Consider the following 15565-nt stretch of genomic DNA (forward strand, 5'->3'; position numbering starts at 1 on the left):
ATCTCGCAAACTTTGCATTTTGGGTTGTCGTGGTTCATCTTCATCATCGAAAATTTCTGAGTCTATTGGTGCACTTGTTAGTGCAGCGACTGATGATTCTCCAACTTCGATATTGACTTCCGTCGAATTATTCCATTCCCATTCACTTGCTTCATTTACTCGCACATCACGACTCATTATCACCATCTTGCTAATCAGGTAAGGTAGTTTGTATCATTTTGTCTTCTCATCATATCCAATAAAGGTATACCTTTTACTTTTGTCTTTGAGCTTCGTTCTTCGTTGATCCGGTACATGAGGATAAGCCACACTACCGAACACTTTGAGATGAGAGATTGTAGGCTATTGTCCGCTCCAAGCCTCTTGTGGTGTTCGATCATCTAACTTCACATGTGAACATCGATTCTGTACGTAGATGGCGCATTGCACGGATTCTGCCCAAAATTCCTTTGACATCCTTTTTCTCTTGAGCATTGAACGAACCGTGTCAAGAATGGTCCAGTTCTTCCTCTTGGCCACACCATTTTGTTGAGGGGTTATGGTGCGGTTAGAAATCGCCTTATGCCTTACTCCTCGCAGTACTCCATGAAAGTCGTTGAAGTATACTCGCCACCTCTATCGAATCGTACAGCTTTGACGTGTCTACCAGTTTCCTTCTCCACCATTACTTTGAACTTTTTGAACACCTCGAGTGCCTCGAATTTTCCTTTCAGAAAGTAAGCCCAAGTTTTCCGTGAGTAATCATCGATAAAGGAAATGAAATACCTCTTTCCGCTGAAGAACTCAAGGTTAATTGGTCCACATATATCTGTATGGATCAACTCGAGAGGTTGTTTAGCCCAAAATTCAGCCTTCTTTTGAATTGAGGTTCTCGCATGCTTGCTGAGCACGCATTCTTCACAAAATTTTCCTTCAAAGTCCATGTTTGGTAGCCCATATACCATATTCTTCTTCGCTAACTCCTTTAGGCCACCATGATGTAGGTGACCAAAGCGGAGATGCCACAGTGATGCCTTGTCTTCTACGTCGACTCGCAAACACTTTTCTCGTATGCTTCTTAAGTTCAATTTGTACATCCGATTTCTTCCTATCTCGACTCGAGCAACCAAACGCCCTTTCTTATCCTTCAGGTGTAGCAGACAGTCCTTTAGGAATATCGAGTAACATTTCTCTATGAGTTGCCCCATACTCAATATGTTGGTCTTGAGGTCTGGTACGTAATAAACATCTTAGATTAACCTCATTACACCATCCTTTTTCAAGAAATGTATCGTACTTCGGCCTTTGACCTCCACCTTTGACGCATCTCCAACTAANTTTCCTTCTCCACCATTACTTTGAACTTTTTGAACACCTCGAGTGCCTCGAATTTTCCTTTCAGAAAGTAAGCCCAAGTTTTCCGTGAGTAATCATCGATAAAGGAAATGAAATACCTCTTTCCGCTGAAGAACTCAAGGTTAATTGGTCCACATATATCTGTATGGATCAACTCGAGAGGTTGTTTAGCCCAAAATTCAGCCTTCTTTTGAATTGAGGTTCTCGCATGCTTGCTGAGCACGCATTCTTCACAAAATTTTCCTTCAAAGTCCATGTTTGGTAGCCCATATACCATATTCTTCTTCGCTAACTCCTTTAGGCCACCATGATGTAGGTGACCAAAGCGGAGATGCCACAGTGATGCCTTGTCTTCTACGTCGACTCGCAAACACTTTTCTCGTATGCTTCTTAAGTTCAATTTGTACATCCGATTTCTTCCTATCTCGACTCGAGCAACCAAACGCCCTTTCTTATCCTTCAGGTGTAGCAGACAGTCCTTTAGGAATATCGAGTAACATTTCTCTATGAGTTGCCCCATACTCAATATGTTGGTCTTGAGGTCTGGTACGTAATAAACATCTTAGATTAACCTCATTACACCATCCTTTTTCAAGAAATGTATCGTACTTCGGCCTTTGACCTCCACCTTTGACGCATCTCCAACTAACACATGATCATCTTCAATCTTTTGCATTTCTTTGAATAGGTGCTCGTGACCGCACATATGGTTGATTGCCCCTAAGTCAAGGTACCATAGAGTGTCGTTGTTGATGTTCTCTTCATCTTGAGCCATCAAGAGAAGACCTTCATCTGTTAAGTCTTCCATGGCTAGGTTGGTTGTTCCTTCCACCCTTTTTCCAGCTCGACAAGCTTTTGCAACGTGCCCCATTCTGCCACAATCATTTTTCGGAGTTACAATCATTCGCATAATGACCATATTTTTGACAATTATAGCACTGAATGTTTGATCGGCTACCTCTTCCTGGACTGCGTCCTCTTCCACGCCAATTTACTTGGCTCGATAGTCTCTTCTCATTATAGATTTCTTCATTATTGTTGCCTTGACTACCTCGACCATTCCCACGACTTCCTCGACCTCTACCTTGAATAGTTTGAGAGTAGAGTACCTTTTCATCCTTTATTGATGCTTTGGTTTGAAGTGCTTGATCGAGTGTCTCCTCCTTTTTCTTACGTTGTTCATGTGCCTCGAGAGAACTGGCGAGCTCATCGACCGTGAACTTCGCTAGGTCCTTTGACTCTTTTATCGCATATACAACATTCTCGAAGTTGTCGGTTAACGACCTCAAGATCTTCTCCACAACCCGCGTCTCGAGTACCATTTCTTCATTTCGATTTAGTTGATTTGTCACGGTCTGTACGCGCGTAATGTAGTCAGATACATTTTCTGACTCCATCTTCATGCTCTCCAACTCGCCACGCAGAGTCTGGAGACCCACTTGCTTGACTCGGTCGGTTCCTTTGAACACTTTTTCTAAAGTGTCCCACGCTTCTTTTGAAGTAGTTTCCCTTGCAATCTTCTTAAAGCCCGACTCGTCAACAACCCGGCACAGCATGTATAATGCTGCATTATCATTTGATTGTAATTCTTTTAGCGCCTTGTTTTGCGCCGCCGTATAACCGGTGGTATCCTTCGGTTTTTCGAAACCTTCTTCGACCATCTCCCATGCGTCTTGAGAACCGAGAAGAGCTTTCATTTGGATGCTCCAATTCTCGTAGTTCGTCTTCGTCAATCGTGGTAGCGGCATTGTCCTATCATGTTCGCCATTAGCTCTGATACCAATTTGTTGAAATAAAATTCACTCGGATACCAATTTGTTGAAAATAACAATCCGCTCTGATACCAATTTGTAGAAATAAACGCTCGCTTTGAAACTAACTTGTTAAAATAACATTCACGAGGCTGTGAAGGAGATGTCGAGAGGGGAGAGACAAGTAGACAAAGNTTTTTTTTTTTTTTTTTTTTTTTTTTTTTTTTTTTTTTTTTTTTTTTTTTTTTTGCCTTTGCCTTTGCCTTTTCCTTTTCCTTACTACGACTCAATTTAAAAAAACCTTATTAAAATTAACAAAATTAAAAACTACCTTTTTCTTTTTCATTTAAGTTTATTCCCAATATCCCCGATACGCGCTCATTGTACTGTAAGCTAGCCCTAAGAAGGGGCGATGAACCACGTGGGTAGACTTAGTAGTTAGCAGGCACACAGGTTTCCTCCCCTATACGTTAATTGTATAGTATTTCCTGTTGAAGGATTCCCAGTTAACCTTACACAATGTGTTTAGATGAGACGCCATATTGTCCTATGAGATATGATGAGGTCGCGCATCAACTCAAAATATTGGTTGTTCACTATTGTGACAAAGGAACCTTTACGAATCAAAAAATTTGGTCTCTTAGAGATGAGGTACACCATCTAGTAGATCCAGAGTACGATGACCTGATGAACCGTTTTCAAACTTTGATAGGGTTGTAAAATGTACGAGAACCGTTCGGAACTTCAAAAGTATGTTTAAAAGAATATATTCTATTATTTTCCACCCAAAAATAAAATCATATCACTCATACAAACAAACTAAACAATCAAAGAGATTCCGAAAAAGCAAGAATTGGTGAAGAAGCAAAGAATGTTTGTATCATAAAAACTCATTATGATTTTTGCTCTTCTTTTCATACAAAACCTACCTTCTCCTTCTTCCTTATCATGAAAGAGTTTCTTCTACGCAACCTTCTTCAATTAATACCTTCGCCTACCACCAACAACCTTAGCTTCTTCTTCATGTTTCTCGACACACCGACCGATCAAAATATCAACCTTTGAAGTTATCTACTGAGTTATATTTAGATCGACAATTCGTTTATCTACATAATTAGTTAACATTTATCTCATTTGTTGGAATGTTTATACGATTTTATTTAAAGGTGTTCAAAAAACCCGATCAATCAAACCCAATCCCTATGATTTGGATTGAGTTCAAATAATTGAAAATTTTACGGGTTCCCCTGAAATTAGATTTGATTGACTTGAACCCGTCCAAATTTGTTGTTAACTTTATACATATATTTTTGCTTACAATATAATAATATAAATATATATTTATTTAATTTTTAAAATATTTTTATAATTATTTATTCTCCAAAAAAATTTTTTAATAATTTTTAATTATTTTGGAAGGGTAAATTTCCAAAATAAATCTTAATTAAATGTTTTACCCATTAATATTTTACTCTTATTAAAAACAAAATCTTAAATGAACGACCGACCACAACCCAAACCAACTCAACCTGAAAAATTATGGTTAGGTTGAGTTGGGTTAAGTTCAATATTTAATAAAAAGAATGTTTGATTTGAAAAAACTACAACTGGAATAATTGATTTGGGTTTAGAAAATGTCTCAAACCGATCCAACCCAACCTAAGAACACTCTAATTTTATTTATGACTGTCTTTAAATTCTCCCTCATGTGTTTTTAGTTCGTAAATACTAAAATTGGCGTTTTTATATGTTCTTGATTTGTTTATTTTTCTAAATTTCTTTTAATTAGTCGCTATAACATGTCATGGAAGCTCAAAATCAATGTCATTTATGTTTGCTATGATTGTGTATCTATTATCATCTCAAAAGTTACGGGTTTGATTTATTAATACAAATTAAACCTAAAAATAAAAGATAAAAAATAATAATAAGTAGCCAATTTTTAATTTGAAAAAATAGAAAACCAAAAGAACACATAAATAGGGTATTATTATGGTTCCATTGCCAACTTCCCCAATTTGTATCATCAAAATGGCAACACCCCATCTTCGCATTCAAGTCCCACCCATAGACGACGATCACAAGACCACCACATCGCCATGGCTCGACAACGCGGACCACGGTCCATATCTACTAAAGCTAGCTCGGGACACTATAATTTCGGGCGAGAGTCCAACCAAGGCTTTGGACTACGCAGTCCGAGCTGCCAAGTCGTTCGAGAGATTTCCGAGTCCCGGCGTCGAGCTGCCCATGAGCTTGCACATGGTCGCTGCCATTTACTGCCGGCTCGGGCAGTTCGACGAGGCCATTCCGGTTCTCGAGCGGTCGATCGAGGTCGTAGAAGGTAGAAACGAACCGGACCATGCTTTGGCAAAATATTCCGGGTACATGCAGCTTGGGGATACTTATTCTATGTTGGGGCAGTTGGATCGGTCCATTTCTTGTTATGAAGCTGGGTTGATGATCCAGACTCATGCGTTAACTGACTCTGACCCTAAAGTTGCTGAGACTTGCAGGTACCACCTTGCTTACTTGCTTACTATATATATATATATATATATATATATACACTAATGGAAACATGTTCCCCTCTCGGAAACATGACCCCACGTCGGTTCGAGAGGGGAACGAAGCATTCCTTATAAGGGAGTGGAAATCTCTCCCCAACAGACGTGTTTTAAAACCATTAGGTTGACGGTGATATGTAACGAGCCAAAGCGAACAATATTTGCTAGTAGTGGACTTGAGTTATTACAAATGGTATCAGAGCCAGACACCGAGCGGTGTACCAGCGAGAACACTAGATTGTGAGATCCCACATTAGTTAGAGAGGGGAATGAAGCATTTCTTATAAGGGTGTGGAAATCTCTCCCGAGCAGACTAGTTTTAATACCATGAGGTTGATGGCGATACGTAACAAGCCAAAGCGAACAATATTTGCTAGTAGTGGACTTGGACAGTTACAAATGGTATCAGAGTCAGACACCAAGCGGTGTACCAGCGAGGACGCTGGTTGTGAGATCTCATATCAGTTAGAGAGGGGAACGAAGCATTCCTTACAAGGGTGTGAAAACCTCTCCACATCAGACGTGTTTTAAACTCTTTAAACTGACGGTGATACGTAACAAGTCAAAATGAACAATATTTGCTAGTAGTGAACTTGGGCTATTACAAATGGTATCAGAGCCAAACACCAAGCGCTGTACCAGCAAGGACGCTGGATTGTGAGATCCCACATTAGTTAGAGAGGGAAACAAAGCATTCCTTATAAGGGTGTGGAAATCTCTCCCTAGCAAACGTGTTTTAAAAACATGAGGTTGATGGTGATACGTAACGAGCCAAAGCAAACAATATTTATTAGTAGTGGACTTGGGCTGTTACAAATAGTATCAGAGCCAGACACCAAGCGGTGTACTAGTGAGGATGCTGGCCCCCTAGGACGGTGGATTGTGAGATCCCACATCGGTTGGAGAGGGGAACAAAGCATTCCTTATAAGGATGTGGAAACCTCTCTCTAGCAAACGCGCTTTAAAATCGTAAAACTGACGATGATACATAACGAGCCAAAGCGGACAATATTTGTTAGCGGTGGACTTTGAATGTTATAGAAACGATAGCAATAGATGAGTAGCTACAACACAAAGTTCCTTACCGAAAATTGTAAGTCGGGTTGAATTAATCGAAACATACGTGCTTAATTTTGAGCAATTCCGTCCTTAAAAAGACAGCAATGGAACTTATCATAGGTACTTAGCAGAGGCACACGTACAAGCAATGCAATTCGAAGAAGCAAAGAAATACTGCAAGAAAACACTAGACATCCACAAACAACATAGTCCACCAGCATCCCCACAAGAAGCAACCGACCGCCGTCTAATGGCTTTAATTTGTGAAGCATTAGGCGACTCCGAGTCTGCTTTAGAGCATCTAGTTCTAGCCAGCATGGCCATGATCGCCCACGGTCACGACGCAGAGGTCGCCGCAATCGACGTAAGCATCGGCAACATCTACGCCACACTGTGCCGTTTCGACGAAGCCATATTCGCGTACCAAAAAGCCCTCACAATCTTCAACTCCACAAAAGGAGATTCCCATCTCTCGGTCGCCTCGCTCTTCATCCGTCTCGCCGAGCTCTATAATCGCACCGGCAAGACCCGGGAAGCGAAATCATACGCAGACAACGCGTTGAGGATTTACCTAAAGCCACCAGAAGGGTCGACGGACGAGGAGGTGTCAAGTGGGCTGGTGGAGATCGCTGCGGTGTACGAAGCGGGGAATGAGGCGGAGGAGGCGTTCGGGGTACTGCAGAGGGCGGTGAAGGTGGTGGAGAGAGGCGGCGGGGGGCGGGTGGCGGCGGGGATAGAGGCGCAAATGGGGGTGATGTTTTATATGATGGGGAAGTATGGGGAGGCGAGGAGGGTGTTTGAGAGGGCAATTGGGAGGGTGCGAGGGGGTAAGAAGGGGGCGTTGTTTGGAGTTGTGTTGAACCAGATGGGGTTGGCTTGTGTTCAGCTCTATAAAATTGAGGAGGCTGTTAGGGTGTTTCAAGAGGCCAGGGTGGTGCTGGTGGAGCACTATGGTGTGTATCATTCTGATACTCTTGCTGTTTCTAGCAATCTTGCTGCTGCTTATGATGCCATGGGGAGGTATGCAACGTTATAAGTAATAGTGATCGCGTTATGACCGGTTTGATCGATGAACGAGTTGTTTCGGTTCTAAACTTTCGATTTTGTATTGAATTTGGAAATGATTTGGTTGGTAATATATGCAGGGTGGAGGAAGCAATTGAGATATTAGAAGACATCCTTAAAGTGAGGGAAGAGATGCTTGGAACTGCAAATCCAGAGGTAGATGAGGAAAGAAGAAGGCTGCAGGAACTGTTAAAAGAGGCTGGAAGGCCTCGAAATAAGAAGGCTAAGTCATTACACAATTTGCTTGCCTCCCAATCCTTGAGGATGAAGAAACAGGTAGCAACTAAGATATGGTCCGGTGGGTTCAGTTCTAGAGCCTGACAACCTCTACTCTCGATGAGCATAGTTCAGTGATAATTGAATTAGCATCATATATGGTCGGACATGTTAAAAGAATAAGTTTTTTAGATTTAAACAATTCATGAACCCAAAAAAATTATAAGAATCAACTAAGGAAAGTTTTGGAATGGATTGCCTTGATCAAGCATGTTTCTAAATTCGTGATTCAAATCACTTCACACAGTTTTGATCAATCTCACTTGAATGACTTTAACGTGCAAATCTAAATACAAAGCAAGGCAAAGGAAGAATCTCATGACTTAGCATGATATCTCATTTTCACTTTAATATTCAAAATCTTTGTAAAGAAGCAAGAACATGATGATTATGTGTAGGTACAATCTTGTCATCTATTCGATAGTTTTTGTGGCATGATTAAGGTATCATATTTTATATCGTTTATAAAGGGAAAATAAAGATTTTTTTCGTCATTTTAATAGTTTTTATATCATATAATTTTAAAAAAAATATATATAAAATACAAATCAATAGAATGGGTTAAAGGTGTACGGGTTGGGTTGGGTTGAGTTGGGCTTGATGAATAAATTCTAAATTTTAAGTTGGTTAGGTTAGTCGTTCGAACCAGTCAATTGTTGAGTTTATTTTTTATTATTATTTAAAAAATAATTATTTATTCACTTTACTTATTAAATATAATAAAATATGATAAATCCGAAAACCGCAAATCTTTTCACTCGTAAACTTTGGACTACTAAGAATCAAGCCACGAACATTCAGTTCAGGAAGCGAATCAGACGAAACCTTCAAGAAAATGCCGGTCATGGAGAAGCTGAAGATGTTCGTAGTTCAAGAGCCCGTGGTGGTTGCATCTTGTCTAATCGGAGGAATTGGTACTTGCTCTTTCCTGTTTAGAGCCCTAATTATTGATCAATTTTTCATTTCTTTTGATCGATGCCATGAAATCATATGCTTTCTTTCAATTGTCGCTCATATCTATCTATTGGGAAGATCATATTTAAATGTTTTCTTTTCGGGTATTTTATATAGTTTCGGATGCGAAGAAACAATGTCGATTGAAAGCTCCTTTATCTGACTAAATAGATTTTCGTATTTCAACCTTGTTGGTAGGATTCAGCTTTTCCTATGAATATTTTGTTTCGGTGTTTCTAGTGACCATAAATTGGTTAAGATGTTGGGATTTATTGGTTTAAATGCTTATTAATGTTCGAGATGGGAGTTTTGGACCTTTGAGCCAGCTACCAAAGTGAGCTGCTAGCCCAAGACATACACACCTTTTCAATAGACATGTACAAGCAAGCCAAGATGGCCGAGCTATCTCGAGACATGGGATGACATCACGACGCATGGGGTGCGTTGTTGGGAACCAAGATGATGACTGAGATGCGATGTTGGCATAGATAGAGACAAGGTCAAGCCAAATGACTAAGTCTAATGTAGAGACAAATCGACTAAGAGTGTGTGTGGTTAAACAAGCTTAGATTTCACACGAGTTGTGTCTCAAAGGTTTTTTAAGTTCATCCTTCACAGAGAAACTATGTCCTATTCCATTTGGGGATGTTTTACAAGATAGATTGGGGGGAATTCGTTCCCAGAATTGGATTTAAGTTCCACCGATAATTTAGCATCACGAAAACTGGGCATCTTCAGCCAATTAGCCCCGTGCTCCCCAACACTCCTAGGACTAGCAACCCAGAGTTTGGAGCCACTTACCTGCATATGTATACCAACTAGTCACAAGTTGTTAAGTGAAACACAATCGCAAATTGATAGGACCCCAGTGGCAAGAAAATAACAACTAGAACTATAAAAGAACACTTATGAGATCTCACATCGATTGGAGAGGAGAACGAAATATTCCTTATAAAGGTGTGGAAACCTCTCCCTAGCAAACGCGTTTTAAAAACTTTGAGAGGAGGCCCAAAGAGGACAATATCCGCTAGCGGTGGGCTTGGGCTGTTACAAATGGTATCAGAGCCAGATGCCGAGCGGTGTGTCAGCGAGGACGCTTGGCCCCCAAGGAGAGTGGATTGTGAGATCCCACATCGATTGAAGAGGAGAACGAAACATTCCTTATAGGGTGTGGAAACCTCTCTCTAGCAGACACGTTTTAAAAACCTTGAGGAAAAACCCGAAAAGAAAAGCCCAAAGAGGACAATATTTGCTAGCGGTGGGTTTGGGCGGTTACACTTACCACAATAATATCCTTTTGAGAGGACTATCTCTCTCCCACAAGACAACACATTCACAAAGTTTGCCGAACGACTCTCACTAATTATTACCTTCCACCCCAACAACTTTTTAGGTAATTACAAATATGTCCATGTTAATTGTCAATATACCTAATAATATTCTACTATTTCCCTACTGGTACTCTTAACATATGGGAACAAAAACCACCATCCCGGTCATTTAAAGTTGTCACGGGGAACTTCATTAGTTAGGCTGATATCATATAATACACCATCAACTTCATTTCCAATCCGTTCTTCCATTCAGAGATCTCTTCTGGCTTTTCACCTTCCTTTTTCCCTTTCTATTTATTCTCGAAGATGTTGCTGATTCATCTAGCATTTTTACTCCCTAAGTGTAGAACATAATCAAATTTTTGTACTTCATAGAGGAACCTCAACTTTCGGAAGCTATGTCTAACATCACCACTCGAACCACAAAGCTTCCAGTATTTGGAATTTTAATTTCTATATAGCATGGTTGAAGCTGCATAGGTTTTCTCTAACTTGAATGCAAGCATGGAAACAATCAATCAAATTGATAATCGTGGACATGCATTGGATGAATCTCTGCAACCTTGACCTAAAGTTTCAAAGGTTTCTTTCTTCCACAAATAAGTATATCCTTAGCTTTGTTTATTCTCCTTAAAAAGGTACTACATTTGGACTTTGTGTTTCTTAACACAAGAACCAAAAACTGAACTAAAAGAAGGACTTATTTTCTTCCTTGCAACTAATAAACTCCATTGATTAATGTCCATTTTGAACATCTTGATGAAGCAAGAGAGAATGAGAGGTGGAATTACCGCCTTACCTTCTTCGTTTTTCATGATAAAGTGATAAGCAAGATCAAGTCCAATTTTTACGCGCTTTTTTGGTTTGATTGGCTACCACATGGAACATATGTGTACATTTTGGTTTCTTACATATTACAAACCTTGTAGGTCTTTTCCTTCCTGCCGTCGTAAGGCCAATTCTGGATTCCTATGAAGCATCTAAGCAAGCTCCTCAGCCTGTATTAAGTGATGTAAGTACGGAATCTTGACAAGTTTTAGACATTCATTTTTTTCTGATTGCCTGGTTTGGTTGGATCATTTGGGCCAAATGTAAACGTGAGTTTCTTTGCTTATGTCTTGAAGTTTATGTTTCTTTGGTACTTATTATCATTTTCAGCCTCTGGTAATTGAGATTCCTTGCCACTTTCCTAACACATATGCCAGCCAGTATCTAAGTGGGGAACAATCAATAAATCTACCCAAAACAAACCAACAATTTCTTGTTTTTCCCTTTCTTTGATAGGAGAAAATTTTTTCTTCATTCGTTTTAGTGATGAATCTCAATTTTGGTGTCACTAATAATTCCTTTTCTTACAATGTTCATTGTAAATTTCTGTATTGTGAAATTTGTAGGTGGTTGCGAGTATGACTGGAAAGAAATGAGGATGATTGGAATCGGTGACATAAGGAGGTTGTTCTTAATGGATCAATTATCATTCTCTTCTGCCATAAAATAAGTCTGTACAATCTTTTTAAACGTCATGGTGGATAGCAATAGTTATTGCTACACATTCACTTGTTTTATGCCCAATGCATAAGACTGATTTTCAAGATATTTCAGCTTTTAGCCCTCCGTTTGAAGCCCTATCAAAACTTGGTTTCACCATAAATTCAGTTCTAAAAACTCAGTTTGATTTTCTTCTCTTGTTTGTTTCAAATGTGGGATCGAACAGTTGACTTTTGGGATGGTAAGTTGATAATTGGCAAAACTCAAATTGAGCGTACCTCATTATATACATGATCACGGTTTAACTAGCAACCTTTTCTGTCACTCGCATATCACGCCTATGGTTAGATATGCTAACGCGCACAACTACCCATCGCACTAGTATATTCTCTCTGGTCTCTGCCAATTTGAACATTCTAAGATATTAATAAAAAAAAATAAAATTAATTTAGATAAAAATAAAATCTTTAAAGCATTAAGTGCATAATTGACCATATCTAAATACGTAAGAAATTTTGTATAATAAGCGACAATTTCATTATGGAAATGCAATAATGCGTACAATAATAGGGAAGAAGAGCCAGGCAAGCCTAGGTTCAGTACTGCCACCGCCGCCTCCGCCGCCTCCGCCGCCGCCTCTCCGAACCTTGAGCTGCCTCCAAGGCTTTTGTTAATGGAGAAGGTGGCAAGATCTGAGTGTTTTTCTTCGTTTAGAATGAACATTGGGAGGTTTTCAAGGCTGATGAGTATTCATATTAGGCCTCATTTTTGGGTGAGTATTTGTTCATCTCTTTTCTTCTTTGATTTTGGTTCATCTTTCACTATACTAGCTTGATTTTTTTGCTAAGCTACACTTTGTGGTTTTGTTTTTTTTTTTTTTTTAGGAACCTTGTAGCTTGAATTTTGTATCATTTAGTAGTTGTTTCTTTGATGATAATTTAATTTGGTTGGATGGAGGCATTATTTAAGTATGAGATTTAATGTGAGATTTCACAGCAATTGGATAGAGGAACAAGTGTCAGCGAGAACGTTGGGCCCCGAATGGAGTGGATTGTGAGATCTCATATCGGTTGGAGAGAAAAAACGAAACATTCTTTATAAGGGTGCAGAAACCTCTCCCTAACAGAAGTGTTCTAAGAATATTGAGGAGAAGCTCGAAAGAGAAAACCTAATGAAGACAATATCTGATAGCGGTAGGCTTGAGCGGTTACAAATGGTATTCAAATCAAACACGGGGCAGTGTGTCAGTGAGGACACTAAACCCCGAAAGGGAGTAGACATCGAGTGGTGTGTCAGTGAAGCTGCTGAACCTCGAAGAAAGGTGGATTGTGAGATTTGCTAATTATTGCGAATCTAACTCGTATTAGTTCATTCTCAACCTTACAGGGGTATTGTGGTCATTTCTTCCCTCCTTCCTAATCATGTACTTGAAAGTGCTTAATCATGGCTTAGTATAAAAAGTAAAGGAAAAGGGTAAAAAGGGAAAGAAAAAAAAATGAGAGAGGGAGAAAAGAAGGTTCCTATAACCATACCAACACTGATCCAGCCACAGTTCGATTCTCACCGAGCTTTCTTCATGAACCTTTTTAACTACTTTATAAGTATGGACATGAAACTTGAGACTATGGTCAACGTACTTTAAGATTAACCTATAATTGGAATTTAAAATCTTTTGTATTTCGCTTTGGACTTTCAATGTTGATGGCTCATTAACTCAGATTTGATATCACTCGAAGGTATGATTAATCACTTTAAGTATAAAATATTTTAATTTGGAAGTTGGTATTTAATATTGACCTTTTTCTTGGTTAACTAACTTAGAAAAGATGGTGGAATGGACTTGGATAATGAAAAGTATAGGTTTACTTAGGGATTAGCAGACAATGGAAAGTCGTTCTTGTGGATTACAACACCAAATATAGTTGTGGGAGATTCAACTTTTTTGTAATCCCGAACTAATTTATGTTCTTTTGTATTTACATTCAACAAATATTTTTTCAAAAAGTTATACCTTGTATAGAAATGAACCAGAGATATAATAAAATTTATATAATAGAAAATAAGGGCTATCAAACGTGCATTATAGCATAAGCTCAAACCTAGAAAATTTTGAGGGATTTTAGCTCGTTTGAAGGCTTCGTAAATACAGGTCGTGACTAATAGACTATGCAAGTAAATATATGAAAACGAAGATAATAAAAATACGGTAAAATTTTGCGCGATTTTAAGTCATTCAACACTATTACTAAATCTAACCTAAAAGCGTTTACAAAGCATGAGATTTTTAAGTTGTTTACCAAAGAGAGAATGAGATTGGGATACAAAATAAATGTTATGACAAACAAATAGATGTCCCGGGTCGACACCCCCCTATAACTGCAGAGCTCTTGAGCACTCCCTCACCTCGACTAGTGACATCATTCACATGGAAAAAAAATGTAGAACGGGGTGAATATGAAAATATTGAGTAAGCAACCTACTAGGCTCTTATGTTACCTGAATAACTGGGGAAGCTTCGAAGTATCGAGCGGTTTTCTACTCTGTAGCTTACCCCTAAGGGTATGTTCAGGGTGTTATGCCTTTTTGTTCTAAGACTTAGGTAGCTTGCTTTGCATATGTAGTGAACGTTCAGTGTCCTAAATTAAGGCACTACCTCATAATACTCTAGTGAGAAGTATAGTGTTTGCTAGCTTAAACATCAGAAGCAACCCTCGAGTGCTTGTTAACTACTGTGTTTACCTTTGTGATTCACATCCCCCTCTCAAGATGAATTTTGCTGCACAGGGTGGAGTATTTGGTTGTCTCAATGCACTACACTATCTTAATAACTGACCTGATGGTACTAGTACACCTACCACCTACCGCTAAGTAGGCCACTAGCACTAAAGGTACACTGGAGAAGATAGGAGGTGGAGACTCTGGTGACACCATCACACTGTTAGTGACCTAGAGAGCTACCTTAATCATTCTTGAGTGTCGTGGTGGTCTACTAGATTCTTAGGGTCGCTAGACGACTTTGACATGGACTCTCGTCTCCAAGATATTTTGTACTAACTCCTTGAATCTAGCTTAGTCTGGGAGCTCTAGGGTCTTGAACAACTGATTGTCGCTCATGATCTTAAAGTGCTCAGTCAGCTGTCCTGACCTAGGTCTTCATCTAGCCAACCTGCCTCTAACACCCTAGTTTTGTCTCATTGTTGCTATCTATGCTCTGTAGGGAGAACACACAATCAATCACCTAAAGCTAACATACAGTAAATCAAGCAAACGAATAACATGCTCAATAGGGAGATAACGTCCATCTATCACCCAGAACACAAATCACAAAATCCTTCATTCTAGCCGAGCATAAAACTTAGAAATAGCATGCAATACGTAATCTCAACCTAGGGGCAGTTCTATAATTACTACATCAAGCAGGTTATTCTATTAATTTTATGCTCTAAACATGCAGATTCTATCCACCTAAGGCTGGGTTTGTAAGCATACATGCTTGTCCAAGTGTCTCGGGGGAAATCTGAATGGTTACTTATCTAGTTGTCAAGTGTCTTCTCGAGCTCGATTTCTTGCTAGAAAGGTGCTCAAATTTTTTGAAATTCCTTTGGTGGAACCTAATTCACATAAAAATAGGATTAGTATCAAAGTTGGATGAAAAATTGACAAATTGATATCGAACTAGCAAAAAAAGTGACTCATGCACTTCACACAAGGCTACATGTGCTACAAGGTCTTCTAC

At 39.3% G+C, this 15565-nt stretch overlaps 2 protein-coding genes across 2 annotated transcripts; both read left to right on the top strand.

The window, feature by feature from the left end:
- The first annotated feature begins 5118 nt into the window (after positions 1–5118).
- Positions 5119–8244, top strand: LOC111807504 (protein KINESIN LIGHT CHAIN-RELATED 1-like). Its single transcript, XM_023693250.1, has 3 exons — positions 5119–5602; positions 6833–7732; positions 7858–8244. Exons 1-3 carry the CDS (start codon positions 5337–5339, stop codon positions 8096–8098), a joined length of 1407 nt encoding a protein of 468 aa, XP_023549018.1. The 5' UTR covers positions 5119–5336; the 3' UTR covers positions 8099–8244.
- Positions 8245–8792: 548 nt separating this feature from the next.
- LOC111806568 lies at positions 8793–12024 on the top strand. Its single transcript, XM_023691937.1, has 3 exons — positions 8793–8967; positions 11271–11353; positions 11736–12024. Exons 1-3 carry the CDS (start codon positions 8889–8891, stop codon positions 11763–11765), a joined length of 192 nt encoding a protein of 63 aa, XP_023547705.1. The 5' UTR covers positions 8793–8888; the 3' UTR covers positions 11766–12024.
- Positions 12025–15565: the final 3541 nt, after the last annotated feature.

This window comes from Cucurbita pepo, chromosome LG12 (genome assembly GCF_002806865.2).
Source record: "Cucurbita pepo subsp. pepo cultivar mu-cu-16 chromosome LG12, ASM280686v2, whole genome shotgun sequence".
NCBI lineage: Eukaryota > Viridiplantae > Streptophyta > Magnoliopsida > Cucurbitales > Cucurbitaceae > Cucurbita > Cucurbita pepo.

Bases quoted from the DNA above. Each gene is read 5' to 3' on its own strand.
- LOC111807504 (XM_023693250.1), top strand. From the start codon at position 5,337: ATGAGCTTGCACATGGTCGCTGCCATTTACTGCCGGCTCGGGCAGTTC. The intron at 5,603-6,832 runs GTACCACCTTGC...AACTTATCATAG, and splicing joins AAAGTTGCTGAGACTTGCAG to GTACTTAGCAGAGGCACACG. The intron at 7,733-7,857 runs GTATGCAACGTT...TAATATATGCAG, and splicing joins GCTTATGATGCCATGGGGAG to GGTGGAGGAAGCAATTGAGA.
- LOC111806568 (XM_023691937.1), top strand. From the start codon at position 8,889: ATGCCGGTCATGGAGAAGCTGAAGATGTTCGTAGTTCAAGAGCCCGTG. The intron at 8,968-11,270 runs GTACTTGCTCTT...CAAACCTTGTAG, and splicing joins TTGTCTAATCGGAGGAATTG to GTCTTTTCCTTCCTGCCGTC. The intron at 11,354-11,735 runs GTAAGTACGGAA...TGAAATTTGTAG, and splicing joins CTCAGCCTGTATTAAGTGAT to GTGGTTGCGAGTATGACTGG.